The following is a 16,904-nucleotide window of genomic DNA, read 5'->3' on the forward strand; positions in this document are numbered from 1 at the left end:
CAGGCGACCCAATCCCTAAGAATGGTGTGATGCGCCATCAATTACTCAAAAGACTGAGGTTAAGCGAGTAACAACCAGGCTTTTATTAACTAAAGAATGAAGGTCTTGTCTCGAGTGGTCGACCCGTCCAGAATACTAAGGGACTGGGAGGTAGTCACTTATATACCTGGAATAGTGGGAGGAGTCAGCCGAGGCATGTCCAGACCTGTACCTAGTGGAATACACATTACACATACAGACAGGTATAACAGTGGTTTACCACATTCAACCCTTGTTTAAAAATGAGTCCGGCGGGGTGAAGTGTATTTAAAAGTTCATGTATTGGAGTCTCTCCGGAGGTCTTGTCTGCCGCTGTGATCGATGTGGCGACGGCAGGGGTGGTGGAGCTTCCGGCGTCGCGTCCCGTGTAGGCTGGGGCACTGGAGTGTAGTCCTCGTGGGTGACGGTCCAAGGCGAGCCGGCTGCTGGGGTTGGATCGTGGGGGGGGTGGTAATGGGTAGTGGGTTACAGCGGTCCCCGAGGGTGTCGTGGGGGGGGGTGGTAATGGGTAGTGGGTTACAGCGGTCCCCGAGGGTGCGAGGTCTCGTATGGAGACTGTGTCCTCCCGCCCGTCCGGGTACGCAATGTAAGCGTACTGGGGGTTGGCGTGGAGGAGGTCGACCCTCTCGACCAGGGGGTCCGTTTTATTGGTCCTCACGTGTCTTCTCAGTAGTACCGGCCCTGGGGACGTCAGCCATGGCGGTAACGCTGTCCCCGATGTGGACTTCCTTGGGAAGACAAACATTTTCTCGTGAGGGGTGGCATTGGTGGCAGTGCAGAGCAGTGACCGAATCGAGTGGAGCGCATCGGGGAGCACCTCCTGCCAGCGGGAGGTCGGAAGGCCCCTAGACTTTAAGGCTAGTAGGGCGGCCTTCCAAACTGTTGCATTCTCTCTTTCCACCTGTCCGTTCCCCCGGGGGTTGTAACTGGTGGTCCTGCTTGTGGCTATACCCCTGGCGAGCAGGTACTGGCGGAGTTCGTCGCTCATAAACGATGAGCCCCGGTCGCTATGGATATAGCTGGGGAAACCGAACAGGGTGAAGAGGCTGTTCAGACATTTAATGACCGTGGCACTGGTCATGTCCGGGCAGGGGATAGTGAACGGGAAACGGGAGTACTCGTCAATGATGTTGAGGAAGTACACATTGCGGTCGGAGGAGGGGAGAGGCCCTTTAAAATCGACGCTCAGGCGTTCGAAAGGGCGAGTGGCTTTTATCAGGTGGGCTCTGTCTGGTCTATAAAAGTGCGGTTTGCACTCAGCGCAGACTTGGCAGTTCTTGGTCATGGTCCTGACCTCCTCAATGGAGTAAGGCAGGTTGCGGGCCTTGATGAAGTGGAAGAACCTGGTGACCCCCGGGTGGCAGAGGTCATTGTGGAGGGCCCTCAGCCTATCGATCTGCGCGCTGGCGCAGGTGCCACACGATAGGGCATCTGGGGGCTCATTGAGCTTCCCAGGCCGGTACAAGATCTCGTAATTGCAGGTGGAAAGTTCGATTCTCCACCTCAAGATCTTGTCATTTTTGATTTTGCCCCTCTGTTTGTTGTTGAACATAAAAGCAACTGAACGCTGGTCAGTGAGCAGGGTAAATCGTTTTCCGGCCAGGTAGTGCCTCCAATGACGCACAGCCTCCACAATAGCCTGGGCCTCCTTCTCGACCGCGGAGTGTCTGGTCTCCGGGCCCTGGAGGGTTCGTGAGAAGAATGCCACAGGTCTCCCCGCCTGATTAAGGGTGGCGGCCAGAGCGAAGTCGGACGCATCGCTTTCCACCTGGAAGGGGATGGACTCGTCCACTGCGTGCATGGTGGCTTTGGCAATGTCCTCCTTGATACGGTGGAAGGCCGAGCGGGCCTCTGCCATCAGGGGAAAAGAGGTGGATTTGATCAGCGGACGGGCTTTGTCTGCATAGTAGGGGACCCACTGGGCGTAGTAGGAAAAAAACCCTAGGCACCTCTTCAGGGCTTTTAGGCAGTGGGGCAGTGGGAGTTCCATAAGGGGACGCATCCGGTCCGGGTCGGGACCGATGACCCCGTGTTCCACAACACAGCCAAGGATGGCGAGGCGGTCTGTGCGGAATATGCACTTCTCCGTGTTATATGTCAGGTTCAGGAGTTGGGCGGTGCGGAGGAATTTCTCGAGGTTTGCGTCATGGTCCTGCAAGTCATGGCCGCAGATGGTCACATTGTCTAGGTAAGGGAAAGTGGCCTGCAGTGCGTTTTGATCGACCATCCGGTCCATCTCCCTTTGGAAGACGGAGACCCCGTTGGTAACGCCAAAGGGAACCCTAAGGAAGTGATAGAGGCGGCCGTTTGCCTCAAAAGCAGTATACTGGCGGTCTTCGGGGCGGATGGGGAGCTGGTGGTACGCTGATTTCAGGTCAATGGTCGAAAAGACGCGCTACTGCGCAATCTGGTTGACCATGTCAGCTATGCGGGGGAGTGGGTGGGCGTCCAGCAGGGTGTAGCGGTTTATTGTTTGGCTGTAGTTGATGACCAGGCGTTGTTTCTCGCCGGTCTTAACGACCACAACCTGGGCTCGCCAGGGGCTGGAGCTGCCCTCAATAATCCCCTCCTTCAGGAGCCGCTCCACTTCGGTTTTGATGAAAACCCTGTCCCCGGCACTGTATCGCCTGCTCTTTGTGGCGATGGGCTTACAGTCGGGGGTGAGGTTAGCAAACAGTGGGGGGGTGGGACTCTGAGTGTGGAGAGGTTGCATCTGGTGCGCGGCGGGCAATTTGGAGGCTGCTGGCTGCGGACTGTGAGTGGGGGGAGGGGGCCACCGTACGCCATCGTAACGCTTTTGAGGTGGCACTGGAAATCCAACCCCAGTAGAACGGCAGCGCAAAGTTGGGGCAGGACCAGGAGTTTAAAATTATTGAACACAGTCCCGTCTACTACTAGTGTCACCACGCAGTAGCCGCCAATGTCCGCTGACTGGGACTCGGCGGCCATAGAAATCCGCTGGTGCGCAGGCAGGACTGGGAGAGAGCAATGCCGCACCGTGTCGGGGTGGATGAAGCTCTCTGTGCTCCCGGAGTCAAAAAGGCAGTTTATTGCATGGCCGTTTACCTTAACGTCCATTTTGGACTGAGCTAGTTGGTGCAGTCTCGTTTGGTCCAGCGTAACAGAGGCCAGCGTAGGGGTCGGTGTGTCGCTGCGGGTATCAGATGGGGGGGGGGTTGGCGGCCTGCTGCGTCCCGGCTGGTGTCCAAGATGGCGGCGTCCATGATTCCCATGTGGCTGGAGTCGTCCAAGATGGCTGCTGCTGCGGTGGTTCGCACATGGCTGGGGAGGCCCAAGATGGCGGCCCGCATGGCCCACACGCGGCGCTGTTGGGGGCCCAAGATGGCGGCTCGCACGGCCCACATGCGGCGCTGCTGGCGTTCGGGGTGGCTTTGGCCTTGCAGACGCTAGCGTAGTGTCCCTTTTTCCCGCAGCCCGAGCAGGTCGCACTCTTCGCCGGGCAGCGCGCTCTGGGGTGTTTGGCCTGGCCACAGAAGTAGCATTTCTGGCCTTGGGATACTGCTGTCTGGCTTTGGGATACTGCTGTCTGGCTTTGGGACACTGCTGTGGTGGTTGGGCCGTTGTTGGGCTGTGGCTGGGGTGGCACGGTGCTATGGGGCTGTCCTACCGTGTCCCAGGTTGTCGTTCCCCGCGGCGTCCACGGTGCAGAGGAGTAGGCATCCATGCCCCGGTAGGCTGCGTCCAGCGTTAGTGCGATTTCGGAGGCTTTGTCGAGGGTGAGGTCACTCTGCTCCAGCAGTCGCTGTCGGGTGTAGTTGGACCTGTGGACCGCTACGAAGGCATCCCAGATCAGTTCCTCCGTGTACTTAGTGGGCGTTACCGCCTTACACCCACAGGCCCGGCCAAGCACGGACAGTGCTTGGAGGTATTCCTCAGTCGATTCCCCAGGTTGTTGCTTGCGACTCCCCAGGAGGTGCCTGGCGTAAACTTCGTTCACAGGGCGCATGTACTGGGTCTTGAGGAGCTGGAGGGCGGCTGTGTACGAGGTCGCGTCCCGGATGACTGAGTACACTCGGTGGTTCACCTTGGAGATCAGGACAGACAGTTTGTTCGCGTCCATTACGACCGCAGTGGAGGCAGTCAGGAATGCCTCGAAGCACATGAGCCAGTGAGCAAACTTGGTGGAAGCGTCCACTTCCCGACTGTCCAGGTCCAGGCATGCTGGTGTGAGGATCTTCTCCATTGTAAAAAATTTAGTTAATAAAATTGATGCGCCATCAATTACTCAAAAGACTGAGGTTAAGCGAGTAACAACCAGGCTTTTATTAACTAAAGAATGAAGGTCTAGTCTCGAGTGGTCGACCCGTCCAGAATACTAAGGGACTGGGAGGTAGTCACTTATATACCTGGAATAGTGGGAGGAGTCAGCCGAGGCATGTCCAGACCTGTACCTAGTGGAATACACATACACATACAGACAGGTATAACAGTGGTTTACCACATGGTGCTTTTCCACCCAGCAGTAGGAAGCACCATGTACAATGCACCCTCCTCCTTTCCCCTCCTTTCCTTTAGTTTGACCTTGCTCTTGGCTACCGCCCCGCGACAACATAGAGACAATCAGCGGTGCACAGCGAACTTGTGTCCTATGTTCAACCGCTTGCATGGCTATTGTGTCTTTAAACGTCCCAAGGCGCTTCACAGAGGCGTAATCAGGCAAAAAATGAACGCTAAGGCAAAGGAGACACTAGGAGGGGTGGCCAATAGCTTGGTCAAAGTGAGGCGTTTTAAGGAGGGTCTTCAAAGGAGGACCGGGAGGCGGAGAGGGTTAGGGTGGCCATTCCAGAACCTGGGGCCAAAATGGCTGAAGACACGGCCGCCAATGCAGAAACTCAACACTCGCCATTCTCAACTTGGGTGGCGATTTTCTTTAAAGGTTATCGGTAAAGAATTTCTATTCCTTACAGAGTGAAATGTGAAGATAAGTTGATCAGGCTGTTTAACAAAAAAAAACTTTTGGGTTTCTATAAATATAAAATATGGGTTGAATTTTCTTGAGTTCTCCCACTTGGTGTTACTCTGAGATTATTGAGGATCTTCCACCTTCCAATACAGTGGAACCTATATTACAAAATGGATACAGAGGCACTGGAGAGGGTGCAAACAAGATTTACAAGGATGATACCAGAACTAACAGGTTGTAACTATTTGGAAAGACTGAACAGGCTGGGGCTCTTATCGCTAGAACAGAGAAGATTGAGGGGCGACTTGATAGAGGTCTTTAAAGTTATGGATTATAAAGTAAGAAAGGAAAAAAAAGACTAACATTTCTGTAGCGCCTTTCACAACCTCAGGATGTCCCAAAGCGCTTTACAGCCAATGAAGTACTTTTTGAAGTGTAGTCACTGTTGTAATGTGGGAAACGCGGCAGCCAATTTGAGCACAGCAAGCTCCCACAAACAGCAATGTGATAATGACCAGATCATCTGCTTTTAGATGTTGATTGAGGGATAAATATTGGCCCAGGACACCGGGGAGAACTCCACTGCTCTTCTTCAAAATAGTGCCGTGGGATCTTTTATGTCCACCTGAGAGGGCAGACGGGGCCTCGGTTTAACATCTCATCCGAAAGACGGCACCTCCGACAGTGCAGCATTCCCTCAGCACTGAACTGGAGTGTCAGCCTAGATTTTGGTGCTCAAGTCTCTGGAATGGGACTTTAACCCACAACCTTCTGACTCCGAGGTGAGAGTGCTGCCCACTGAGCCACGGCTGACACTATTCTGTTCGATAGGGTAGACGTAGAGATGTTTCCTCTTGTGGGGAAGACAAAAACTAGGAGCCATAAATGTAAGACAGTCACTAATAAATTCAATAGGGAAATCAGGATGTAGGTTAGAATGTGGAACATAAGAAATAGGAGCAGGAGTCGGCCATTTGGCCCTTCGAGCCTGCTCCGCCATTCAATAAGATCATGGCTGATCTTCTACCTCATCTCCACTTTCCTGAACTATCCCCATATCCCTTGATTCCCTTAATATCCAAAAATCTATCGATCTCTGTCTTGAATATACTCAAAGACTGAGCCTCCACAGCCCTCTGGGGCAGAGAATTCCAAAGATTCACCACCCTCTGAGTGAAGAAATTCCTCCTCATCTCAGTCCTAAATGGCCGACCCCTTATTCTGAGACTGTGAGCCCTGGTTCTAGACTCCCCAGCCAGGGGGAAACATCCTCCCTGCATCTACCCTGTCAAGCCCTGTAAGAATTTTGTATGTTTCAATAAGATCACCTCTCATTCTTCTAAACTCTAGAGAATATAGGCCTAGTCTACTCAATCTCACCTCATAGGACAATCCCCCCAGCCCAGTAATCAGTCTGGTGAACCTTCGTTGCACTCCCTCTATGGCAAGTATATTCTTCCTTAGGTAAGGAGACCAAAACTGTACACAATACTCCAGGTGTGGTCTCACCAGGGCCCTATATAATTGCAGTAAGACGTCTTTACTCTTATACTCAAATCCTCTTGTAATAAAGGCCAACATACCATTTGCTTTCCTAATTGCTTGCTGTACCTGCATGTTAACTTTCAGTGATTCGTGTACAAGGACACCCAGGTCCCTCTGAACACCAACATTTCCCAATCTCTCACCCTTTAAAAAATACTCTGCTTTTCTATTTTTCGTACCAAAGTGGATAACTTCACATTTCTCCACATTATATTCTATTTGCCATGTTCTTGCCCACTCACTTAGCCTGTCTATATCCCCTTGAAGCCTCTTTGCATCCTCCTCACAACTTCCATTCCCACCCAAGTTCCCTTTAATATTTTTTGGCTGCGCGGCCCATTCACATTTCCGCACTGTGGTAAACCACTGTTTGTATTCCTGTTTGTCCTTTTTGTATTCCACTGTGTACATGCCTGGACATGCCTCGGCTGACTCCTCCCACAGGTCCTAGTATAAAGGTGACTGCTCCCCAGCCCTTGGTATCCTGGACCGGTCGACCACTCGAGGCAGACCTCCATTCTGTTGTTAATAAAAGCCTTTGGTTACTCTTCTAACTCTCAGTCTTTTATGAGTAATTGATAGCGCATCACGCACATACGTGTTTTTTTCGATTTCAAAAGCCGGTGAGCCGGCTGAGCGGGACTGGCAGATCGCTGCGGGGTACCATCCTTACAAATCTTCTCCAGTGCCTCTATATCCTTTTCAGTAACATGGAGACCATTGAACAAGTTCTGACAGGACAGCAGCTAATGAAAATAAAGTGTGAGGTGACAGATGAGAAAGAAGTGATTGTGCTGACACTCAAACCAGGAACGCTTCCCCTGGGTAAGTAGCATAACAGCAGCAGGTTTAATGACAATTACATGTTGAAACTGAAATTCCCAAAGAATTACTTACCCTCTTTTCGACTATAGCGATGCTGTTTTTGCCTAATATTAAGGCGGTTGTTGCCCTGTTGAACTCCGGGAGTCCCAGTACAGGTAGATACTCGTGGCTCAATGTCGGATCGCTAACTATTTGCTGCTGAACCTTCCTCACGACTGGGAGAGCCCAGGACCGTCCGTCGTCCATACAGTACTCTGCAAACACCAACCACTCCATTTAGTAAACAGTCCCTGGTGTGTCCAATCCGCCCTTCACTCCACCATTGGCGGTCATGCCTTCAGACATTGAGGTCCCATTTCCTGCAATTTCCCACCCAAACTATTCTGTCTCCCTCTGCTTCTTGAAATGGCTTCTTCTTTTCAACCGCTGTAGCAGAGTTATTGAAACATTAGTATCCACAACTCTGTCCTCGAATTACAGTATGCAGACGACGCTTGCGTCTGCGCTCACTCGGAGGTCGAACTCCAAACCATCGTCAACACCTTCACCGAAGTGTATGAGAGCTTGAGCCTTACACTAAACATCCATAAGACAAAGGTCCTCTACCAACCTGCCCCCGCCACACAGTACTGCCCCCTGATTATCAAAATCCATGACCAGTCAGGCCTTGGACAACGTGGACCACTTTCCATACCTCGGGAGCCTACTGTCAACAAGGGCAGACGTCGACGAAGTCCAACACCGCCTTCAGTGTGTCAGTGCAGCCTTCGGTCGCCTGAGGAAGAGAGTGTTTGAAGACCAGGACCTCAAACCCAGCACTAAGCTCATGTTCTACAGAGCAGCAGTGATACCCGCCCTGCTGTATGCCTCAGACATGGACCATGTACAGCAGGCACCTCAAAGCACTGGAGAGGTACCACCAACGCTGCCTCCGCAAGATCCTGCAAATCCATTGGCAGGATAGGCGCACCAATGTCAGTGTTCTTGCTCAGGCCAACATCCCCAGCATCGAAGCTTTGACCACGCTCGATCAGCTCCGATGGCTGGGTCACATTGTCCACATGCCCGATACGAGACTCCCAAAACAAGCGCTCTACTCGGAACTCCGACACAGCAAGAGAGACCCAGGCGGGCAGAGGAAACACTTCAAGGACACCCTCAAAGCCTCCTTGAAAAAGTGTAACATCCCCACCAACACCTGGGAATCCCTGGCCCAAGATCGCACAAAGTGGAGGAGAAGCATCCGGGAAGGCGCCGAACACTTCGATCTCTTCGCTGGGAGCAAGAGGAAGCCAAGCGCAGGCAGCGCAAGGAGCGCATGTCAACCCAAGCACCCCACCCACCCGCCCCTTCAACCACCGTCTGCCCCACCTGTGACCGAGATTGTAGGTCCCGCGTTGGACTCATCAGTCGCCTGAGAACTCATTTTTAATGTGGAAGCAAATCATCCTCGGTTCCGAGGGACTGCCTAAGAGAAGAGCATCCACAACTCTGCAGTGCCTATCCTATCCCGCACCAAGTCCCACTCGCCCATCCTTGTTGACTTGCGTTGGCTCTCGGACCTCCAAAGCCTCAAATTTAAAAGCCTTCCCCTTGTGCTTGAATCCCTCTGTGGCCTCACTCCCTCCCTATCTCTGCAGCCTCCACCAGCCCTACAACCCAATGCCCCCCTCCTCCAAACTATCCATTCCTCTCACTCTGGCCCCTTGTGCATCCTCCCCCTTCCTTCACCCCACCATTTGACGGCCATGCCTTCCGCCACCTAGATCCAACTTTGTGGACATCCTTTCCATCTTTAAGCTGCTCCTTTAAAACCCAAGTTTTGACCAAGTTTTTTGGTCATTTACCCCCCGCCCCGCCACCCCTCCCCTTGGCTCACCGTCCATTTTCTTTTCACACAACTGTGTAAGGCACTACATAAATGCAAGTTGTTAAAAAGTTGGCCTTTGTTTTTAGTTGTTAGTTCCTCTGTGAAGAAGCTCAAATGTTGACTATGGGAAGAGATCTCCTCACTGGCCTGTTCTCTCATTGTCCAGATATCCTAATGTATTGCAACACACACAGACCACCCGAAAATCTGATCCCTCCCTCGTAAAAAAAAATCTAATTTGCCAATAGGCCGCGCACACAACACTCTTTTTATTCCTTGTTTTAAAACTATACGGTCTGTGTGCTTGACAATACAGTAGTCTAAACTGAGAGATTATCGACAGGTTCTCTTCTACAATGGGGAGCAATCGCTTTGCTGAGCACCTCCCTTCAGTCCACTAGCGTGACCCCGAGCTTCGTAGGAACATAAGAAATAGGAGCAGGAGTAGGCCATTCAGCCCCTCGAGCCTGCTCCGCCATTCAATAAGATCATGGCTGATCTGATCTTGGCCTCAACTCCACTTTCCCACCCGCTCCCCATAACCCTGGACTACCCTGTAGCTCAAATATATGTCTATCTTCGTCTGGAATATATTCAATGACTCTGCCTCCACAGCTCTCTGGGGTAGAGAATTACAAAGATTCACCACCCTTTGAGAGAAGAAATTCCTCCTCATCTCAGTCCTAAATGGCCGACCCCTTATTCTGAGACTGTGACCCCTGGTTCTAGACTCTCCAGCCAGGGGAAACATCCTCCCTGCATCTCCGGTCGCCTGTCACTTTAATTCTCCGCCCCACTCCCACTCTGACCTCTCTGTCCTCGGTCTCCCACACTGTTCCAATGAAGCTCAACGTAAGCTTGAGGAACAGCACCTCATCTTTCGATCAGGCACTTTATCAGCCTTCCGGACTCCACATTGAATGCAACAATTTCAGATCATAACCTCTGCCCCCATTTTTTCGGATGGCAGCTGTTGCTGATGATTCTGATATTCCCAGTTACACTTCATCTAGAGCCATCTTTTGTTTCTTTACTTGTCCCATTACCATCTCCTTTCGCCTCGCACCATCATCCCTTTTGTCATTTAATCTCTCCTGCCTCCCACCCTTTCACAGACCTTCCCTTTTGTTCTTTCCTCCCCTCCCCACTTTCCCTGCCCCTACACTTGCTTAAAACCTGTTACATCTCTAACTTTTCCCAGTTCTGACGAAGGGTCATCGACCTGAAACGTTAACTCCGACTCTCTCTCTCCACAGACACTGCCTGAGCGGCTGAGTGTTTCCAGCGTTTTCCGTTTTTTATTTCAGATTTCCACCATCCGCCGTATTATGCTTTTGTCCTCAAATTCTATTCCTCATGATGATCAAGATGGGGAAAAAATAAATCTGTTGGTCATGTTATAGCATTTCGAATACTCGATTAACCAATTTAACATTTCCGTGTGTTGTGTTTGGTTCTCCGATATCTTCAAGGCCTCAGCCTGACTCTCAAACCTTGTCTTCGACTGGAAACTTTTACTTCAGAAAAGTCGCACAAAGCTTCCAATCAAACCTGAGCAATCTGAGCATTTGGCAGAATTTCCCAGCTTGCAACCTGTGCGTTGCCAAGAGTTGAAGGGTTGTAGGGTGTGACCCCCTCTTCCTGTGAGGATTCGAGAATGTCCCCCCTGTCTTCCTACTTCCCCCTCGTCTCCCTCCTTGGCCCCCGCTCCCTCCTTTCCCTCCCCCGCCTTCTCTCCCCAACCAAAGACCCCAAACCCTCTGTCCATTCAGGATCTTCTTTACCAGTATTCCCCGCCTCCCTCCCTTGATCCTTGCTCATGGATCCTGAGTGCATTCCCAGTAATCCCTGAACACCTCCTCACCCCACCTATAATATTCCCAGAACCATAGCCCACCAACACCCAGTGCTCCCAGATCCTGAGGACCTCTTCAAAGTACTGCTGGACCCTGAGACCCAATCCCATAATAAAAATCGGGTGGGGGCAAGGCTTGCATACCCTCTTGGTGGAAACACATTCAATAGTAACTTTCAAAAAGGAATTGGATAAATACTTGAAAAGGAAAAATTTGCAGGGCTATTGGGAAAGAGCAGGGGGAGTGGGTCTAAATCCCATAAGGAATTCAAGAGAAACTTCTTTACCCAGAGAGTGGTGAGAATGTGGAACTCGCTACCACAGGGAGTGGTTGAGGCGAATATTGTAGGTGCATTTAAGGGGAAGCTAGTTAAGTAAGTGAGGGAGAAAGGAATAGAAGGATATGCTGATAGGGTGAGATGAAGAGGGGTGGGAGGAGGCTCGTGTGGAACATAAACACTGGCATGGCCATATTGGTTCCAATGGCCTGTTTCTGTAAAGTCAATGTGATTCTATGTAATTGGACAGCTCTCTCAGAGCCAGCATAGGCAATGTGGGTCGAATGACCTCCCTCTGTGCTGTACAATTCTATGAAGTTTTATACTTTAAGTAACCCGTGTGGGTGCACTGAGTCTTGGGTGCCCTGCTGCCCACGTTTTAAGGGGTGCTTGGGTCAAAATCCCTCTTCCATAGAAAAATAGGAGCAGGAGTCGGCCATTCGGCCCTTCGAGCCTGCTCCACCATTCAATATGATCATGGCTGATCCTCTATCTCAATACCATATTCCCGCTCTCTCCCCATACCCCTTGAAGCCTTTTGTGTCTAGAAATCTATCTATCTCCTTCTTAAATATATTCAGTGACTTGGCCTCCACCACCTTCTGTGGTAAGAGAATTCCACAGGTTCACCACCCTCTGAGTGAAGAAATTTCTCCTCATCTCAGTCCTAAATGTCCCACCCCATATCCTGAGACTGTGACCCCTCGTTCTAGACCCCCCAGCCAGGGGAAACATCCTCCCTGCATCCAGTCTGTCTAGCCCTACCAGAATTTTATACGTTTCAATGGGATCCCCTCTCATTCTTCTAAACTCTAGTGAATATAGGCCTAGTTGACCCAATTTCTCCTCATACGACAGTCCTGCCATCCCAGGAATCAGTCTGGTGAACCTTCGCTGCACTCCCTCTATGGCAAGTATATCCTTTCTTAGGTAAGGAGACCAAAACTGCACACAGTACTCCAGGTGTGGTCTCACCAAGGCCCTGTACAACTGTCGTAAGACATCCTTGCTCCTGTACTCCAATCCTCTTCCACCCTAGTCTTGCTCTTCGAGGGTCCAGGCCACAGCTGAGGAGGCCCCCCTCCCAACTTCCACCTTCGGACAGGTGACTCGGGCTGGGACACATTCAACTTGTCCTTCTTTGCTTCTGCAGTCCATGGGCGAAATTTTCAGATCAATGGTTTGTGAAAGGCCACCAGTTAAAATTAACAACAAGTGGGAATTCTAGGCTTGTGACTGCAGACTGTGAATGTCGATCCTCTTTTTTTTTTAATGGCCTTATCTTCTTGTGCCGATGATATTTGGAGCGACAGCCCATTTAAGATCTTAGTCCGTCAGTAGCACTCCCGCCTCTCAGTCAGAGGGTCACGGGTTCAAGTCTCACTCGAGAGTCGTGAGCACATAATCCAGGCTGACACGTTGGTGCAATACTGAGGGAGCGCCGCACTGTTGGAGGTGCGGTCTTTCAGATGAGACGTTAAACCGAGGCCCGTCTGCTCTCAGGTGGATGTAAAAGATCCGCCGGCACTATTTCAGAGACGAGCAGGGGAGTTCTCCTTGGTGTCCTGGGCCAACATCACCAAAAACCAGATGATCTGGTCATTATCACATTGCTGTTTGTGGGAGCTTGCTGTGCGCAAATTGGCTGCCGCGTTTCCTACATTACAAGAGTGACGACACTTCAAAAAGTACTTCGTTGGCTGTAAAGTGCTTTGTGAAGTCCTGAGAACATAAGAATTAAGCACAGGAGTCGGCCATTTGGCCCCTCGAGCCTTCTCCGCCATTCAATAAGATCATGGCTGATCTGATCTGATCTTGGCCTCAACTCCACTTTCCTGCCCGTTCCCCATAACCCTGGACTCCGCTGTAGTTCAAAAATCTGTCTATCTCCGCCTTAAATATATTCAGTGACCCAGCCTCCACAGCTCGCTCTCTGGGGTAGAGAATTCCAAAGATTCACGACCCTCTGAGAGAAGAAATTCCTCATCTCCATTTTAAATGGGCGGCATGACAGGCACTATAGAAATGCAAGTCTTTCCATTTCTTTAATTTCCATTCCTATTCTTAATTCCCCACTTGTTTTACGATATTTTTTCTCTTTTCACATTACTCGGACCAGCAGCAACCCACACTCGCCTCCCCCTGCCCTGTCCCCTCTCTCCCTCTCCCCCCCTCCCCACACACCTTCGCTGCCCAGGTAGAGTTTCTCGGGGTCCTTGTCCCCGGTGAAGGCGGCCCTCAGGGCCGGGGACCGAGTCCGCGGGAGGAGCGGAGTCTCGTGGAAGCGGGAGAGCGCGGCCATGGCGGGGAGAGCAGCGTCTCCATGGCAACTGTGAGCAACAGGCCCGGGCCGGGCCGGAGAGAGCCGCCAAACCTAGTATAAACGCCATAAACCCCCTCTAAACCCAGTCTAACCCCCTAAACTCCTAAACCCAGTCTAAATCCCTAAACCCCAGTCTAACCCCCAAACCCCAGTCTAACCCTCTAAACCCCAGTCTAACCCCCCAAACCCCAGTCTAACCCCCAAACCCCAGTCTAACCCTCTAAACCCCAGTCTAACCCCCAAACCCCAGTCTAACCCCCCAAACCCCAGTCTAACCCCCCAAACCCCAGTCTAACCCCCCAAACCCCAGTCTAACCCCCAAACCCCAGTCTAACCCTCTAAACCCCAGTCTAACCCCCCAAACCCCAGTCTAACCCCCAAACCCCAGTCTAACCCTCTAAACCCCAGTCTAACCCCCAAACCCCAGTCTAACCCCCCAAACCCCAGTCTAACCCCCCAAACCCCAGTCTAACCCCCCAAACCCCAGTCTAACCCCCCAAACCCCAGTCTAACCCCCCAAACCCCAGTCTAACCCTCTAAACCCCAGTCTAACCCCCAAACCCCAGTCTAACCCCCCAAACCCCAGTCTAACCCTCTAAACCCCAGTCTAACCCCCAAACCCCAGTCTAACCCTCTAAACCCCAGTCTAACCCCCAAACCCCAGTCTAACCCCCCAAACCCCAGTCTAACCCCCCAAACCCCAGTCTAACCCCCCAAACCCCAGTCTAACCCCCCAAACCCCAGTCTAACCCTCTAAACCCCAGTCTAACCCCCAAACCCCAGTCTAACCCCCCAAACCCCAGTCTAACCCCCCAAACCCCAGTCTAACCCCCCAAACCCCAGTCTAACCCCCAAACCCCAGTCTAACCCTCTAAACCCCAGTCTAACCCCCCAAACCCCAGTCTAACCCCCAAACCCCAGTCTAACCCTCTAAACCCCAGTCTAACCCCCAAACCCCAGTCTAACCCCCCAAACCCCAGTCTAACCCCCCAAACCCCAGTCTAACCCCCCAAACCCCAGTCTAACCCCCCAAACCCCAGTCTAACCCCCCAAACCCCAGTCTAACCCTCTAAACCCCAGTCTAACCCCCAAACCCCAGTCTAACCCCCCAAACCCCAGTCTAACCCTCTAAACCCCAGTCTAACCCCCAAACCCCAGTCTAACCCCCCAAACCCCAGTCTAACCCCCCAAACCCCAGTCTAACCCCCCAAACCCCAGTCTAACCCCCAAACCCCAGTCTAACCCCCAAACCCCAGTCTAACCCCCAAACCCCAGTCTAACCCTCTAAACCCCAGTCTAACCCCCAAACCCCAGTCTAACCCCCCAAACCCCAGTCTAACCCCCCAAACCCCAGTCTAACCCCCCAAACCCCAGTCTAACCCCCCAAACCCCAGTCTAACCCTCTAAACCCCAGTCTAACCCCCAAACCCCAGTCTAACCCCCCAAACCCCAGTCTAACCCTCTAAACCCCAGTCTAACCCCCAAACCCCAGTCTAACCCCCCAAACCCCAGTCTAACCCCCCAAACCCCAGTCTAACCCCCCAAACCCCAGTCTAACCCTCTAAACCCCAGTCTAACCCCCCAAACCCCAGTCTAACCCCCCAAACCCCAGTCTAACCCTCTAAACCCCAGTCTAACCCCCCAAACCCCAGTCTAACCCCCCAAACCCCAGTCTAACCCCCCAAACCCCAGTCTAACCCCCTAAACCCCAGTCTAACCCTCTAAACCCCAGTCTAACCCCCTAAACCCTCTCTAAACCCCTCAACCCTCTCTAAATCCAGTCTAAATCTCCTCTCCACTCCCTCTACTCCACATCAACTGTAAACAACAGGGCCCGGGACTGGGGAGAACTGCTCCACCTCTACTCCCAGTCTACTCCACATCTAAACCCAGGAGAACCTCATCTAAACCCTAAACTCCCTTTTAAACCCAGTCTAAACTTCATCTAAATCCCCTCTATTGTAAACAACAGGGGGGGCCAGAGCTCCAGGACAGGCAGTGAAATCTACTCCTAGTCTACACTCACTGCACTCCCTCTCTGTACCCGGACCTCTCCACATCTCCCATACAAACTGGGGTTGATTGGGAGCGATTTAACTCTTGGTGCACCGGTTCACAAGAGCAGAAGTGGGTTTGCAATCCCAAGCACTGTGTTGCTAACCCTTGGCTGCAGTTGCTCCCCCTTCAAGAACGTCAGTTTCCTGCGTGTTCTTTAAACTCTCTGAAAGTTGGTTGCTATTTGAGGGGAGAAATAACTTTTTTATTTATGATTTTTAATTTGCAACTTATCTCCAGCGAATGGCAAACTCAGCACTTTGCCAGCCTACTAAACCAGCCTGCTGTGTGTGTTTACTTAGCATTTTAATATATTCAGATGTTTCCTGCTTATTTTGGATCGATGTGTTTTTTTTAAGTTTTCTCCTTGAAAGTCTGTACTTCTGTTTATTAAATGGTTGACTCAGAGGCTGTTTTTTTTTATATATTGCGAGTTTACAAGCCTCTGGCAGATGCACTTTCTGCCCAGTAGTCTACTTCCTTCACACACTGAGCTTGGCTGCATGCTCCAGCCCCATGTGTCCTTCCCCCGGATAATAATTGAGTTTATTGGACAGAGGCAATACTGGAGAGGAGCCGATTCGAGTTTAGGAACTCTCCCACGTTCAGAGCTGAGAATTCTGCCTTTCTCCCTTCTCTCTCCTCCCTTCTCCTCAGCCTAATTTAGGGTCCAATCTGACTGGGCAGAGCAGCAGGAAACCCCGCCCTGGAGCGGGTAATATCACCCCACTTCCATTTGGAGGGTCGATCCAGCGTGGTGTCAAAGATCTGGAGGAGGACTGCAACAGTTTAAAGCAACCTGACCTCAATCATAAGAATATAAGACGTAGGAGCAGGAGTAGGTCATTTGGCCCCTCGAGCCTGCTCCGTCATTCAATAAGATCATGGCTGATCTGATCGTGGCCTCAACTCCACTTCCCTGCCCGCTCCCCATAACCCTTCACTCCCTTATCGTTCAAAAATCTGTCTATCTCCACCTTAAATATATTCAATGACCCAGTCTCCACAGCTCTCTGGGGAAGAGAATTCCAAAGATTCACGACCCTCTTGAGAGAAGAAATAAGAAGAAATTTTAAAAAATAGAATCGGCTCTATCAAAGAGCCAGCATAGGCACGATGGGCCAAATGGCGGCCTTCTGAGCTGTATGATTACATTGGGTCTTTGTGAGGTTTGTAACCGTCAATGTGTG

The 16,904-nt window shown here is 51.5% G+C and overlaps 1 protein-coding gene across 1 annotated transcript in view; it reads right to left on the minus strand.

Moving 5' to 3' along the window:
• LOC147097868 (aspartate aminotransferase, cytoplasmic-like) overlaps positions 1–13,655 on the minus strand; it is a 29,898-nt gene extending 16,243 nt beyond the window's left edge. The window contains exons 1-2 of the mRNA XM_085970907.1: positions 13,521–13,655; positions 7,406–7,587 (exon numbers count right to left, since the gene is read on the minus strand). Of these exons, the coding sequence (XP_085827033.1) occupies positions 7,406–7,587; positions 13,521–13,638 (300 nt within the window). The 5' untranslated portion in view covers positions 13,639–13,655. The remainder of the gene's footprint in view (positions 1–7,405; positions 7,588–13,520) is intronic.
• Between the last annotated feature and the right edge of the window lie 3,249 nt (positions 13,656–16,904).

This window comes from Somniosus microcephalus, chromosome 30 (genome assembly GCF_052327205.1).
Source record: "Somniosus microcephalus isolate GS21.2 chromosome 30, FLI_Smic_1.0, whole genome shotgun sequence".
NCBI lineage: Eukaryota > Metazoa > Chordata > Chondrichthyes > Squaliformes > Somniosidae > Somniosus > Somniosus microcephalus.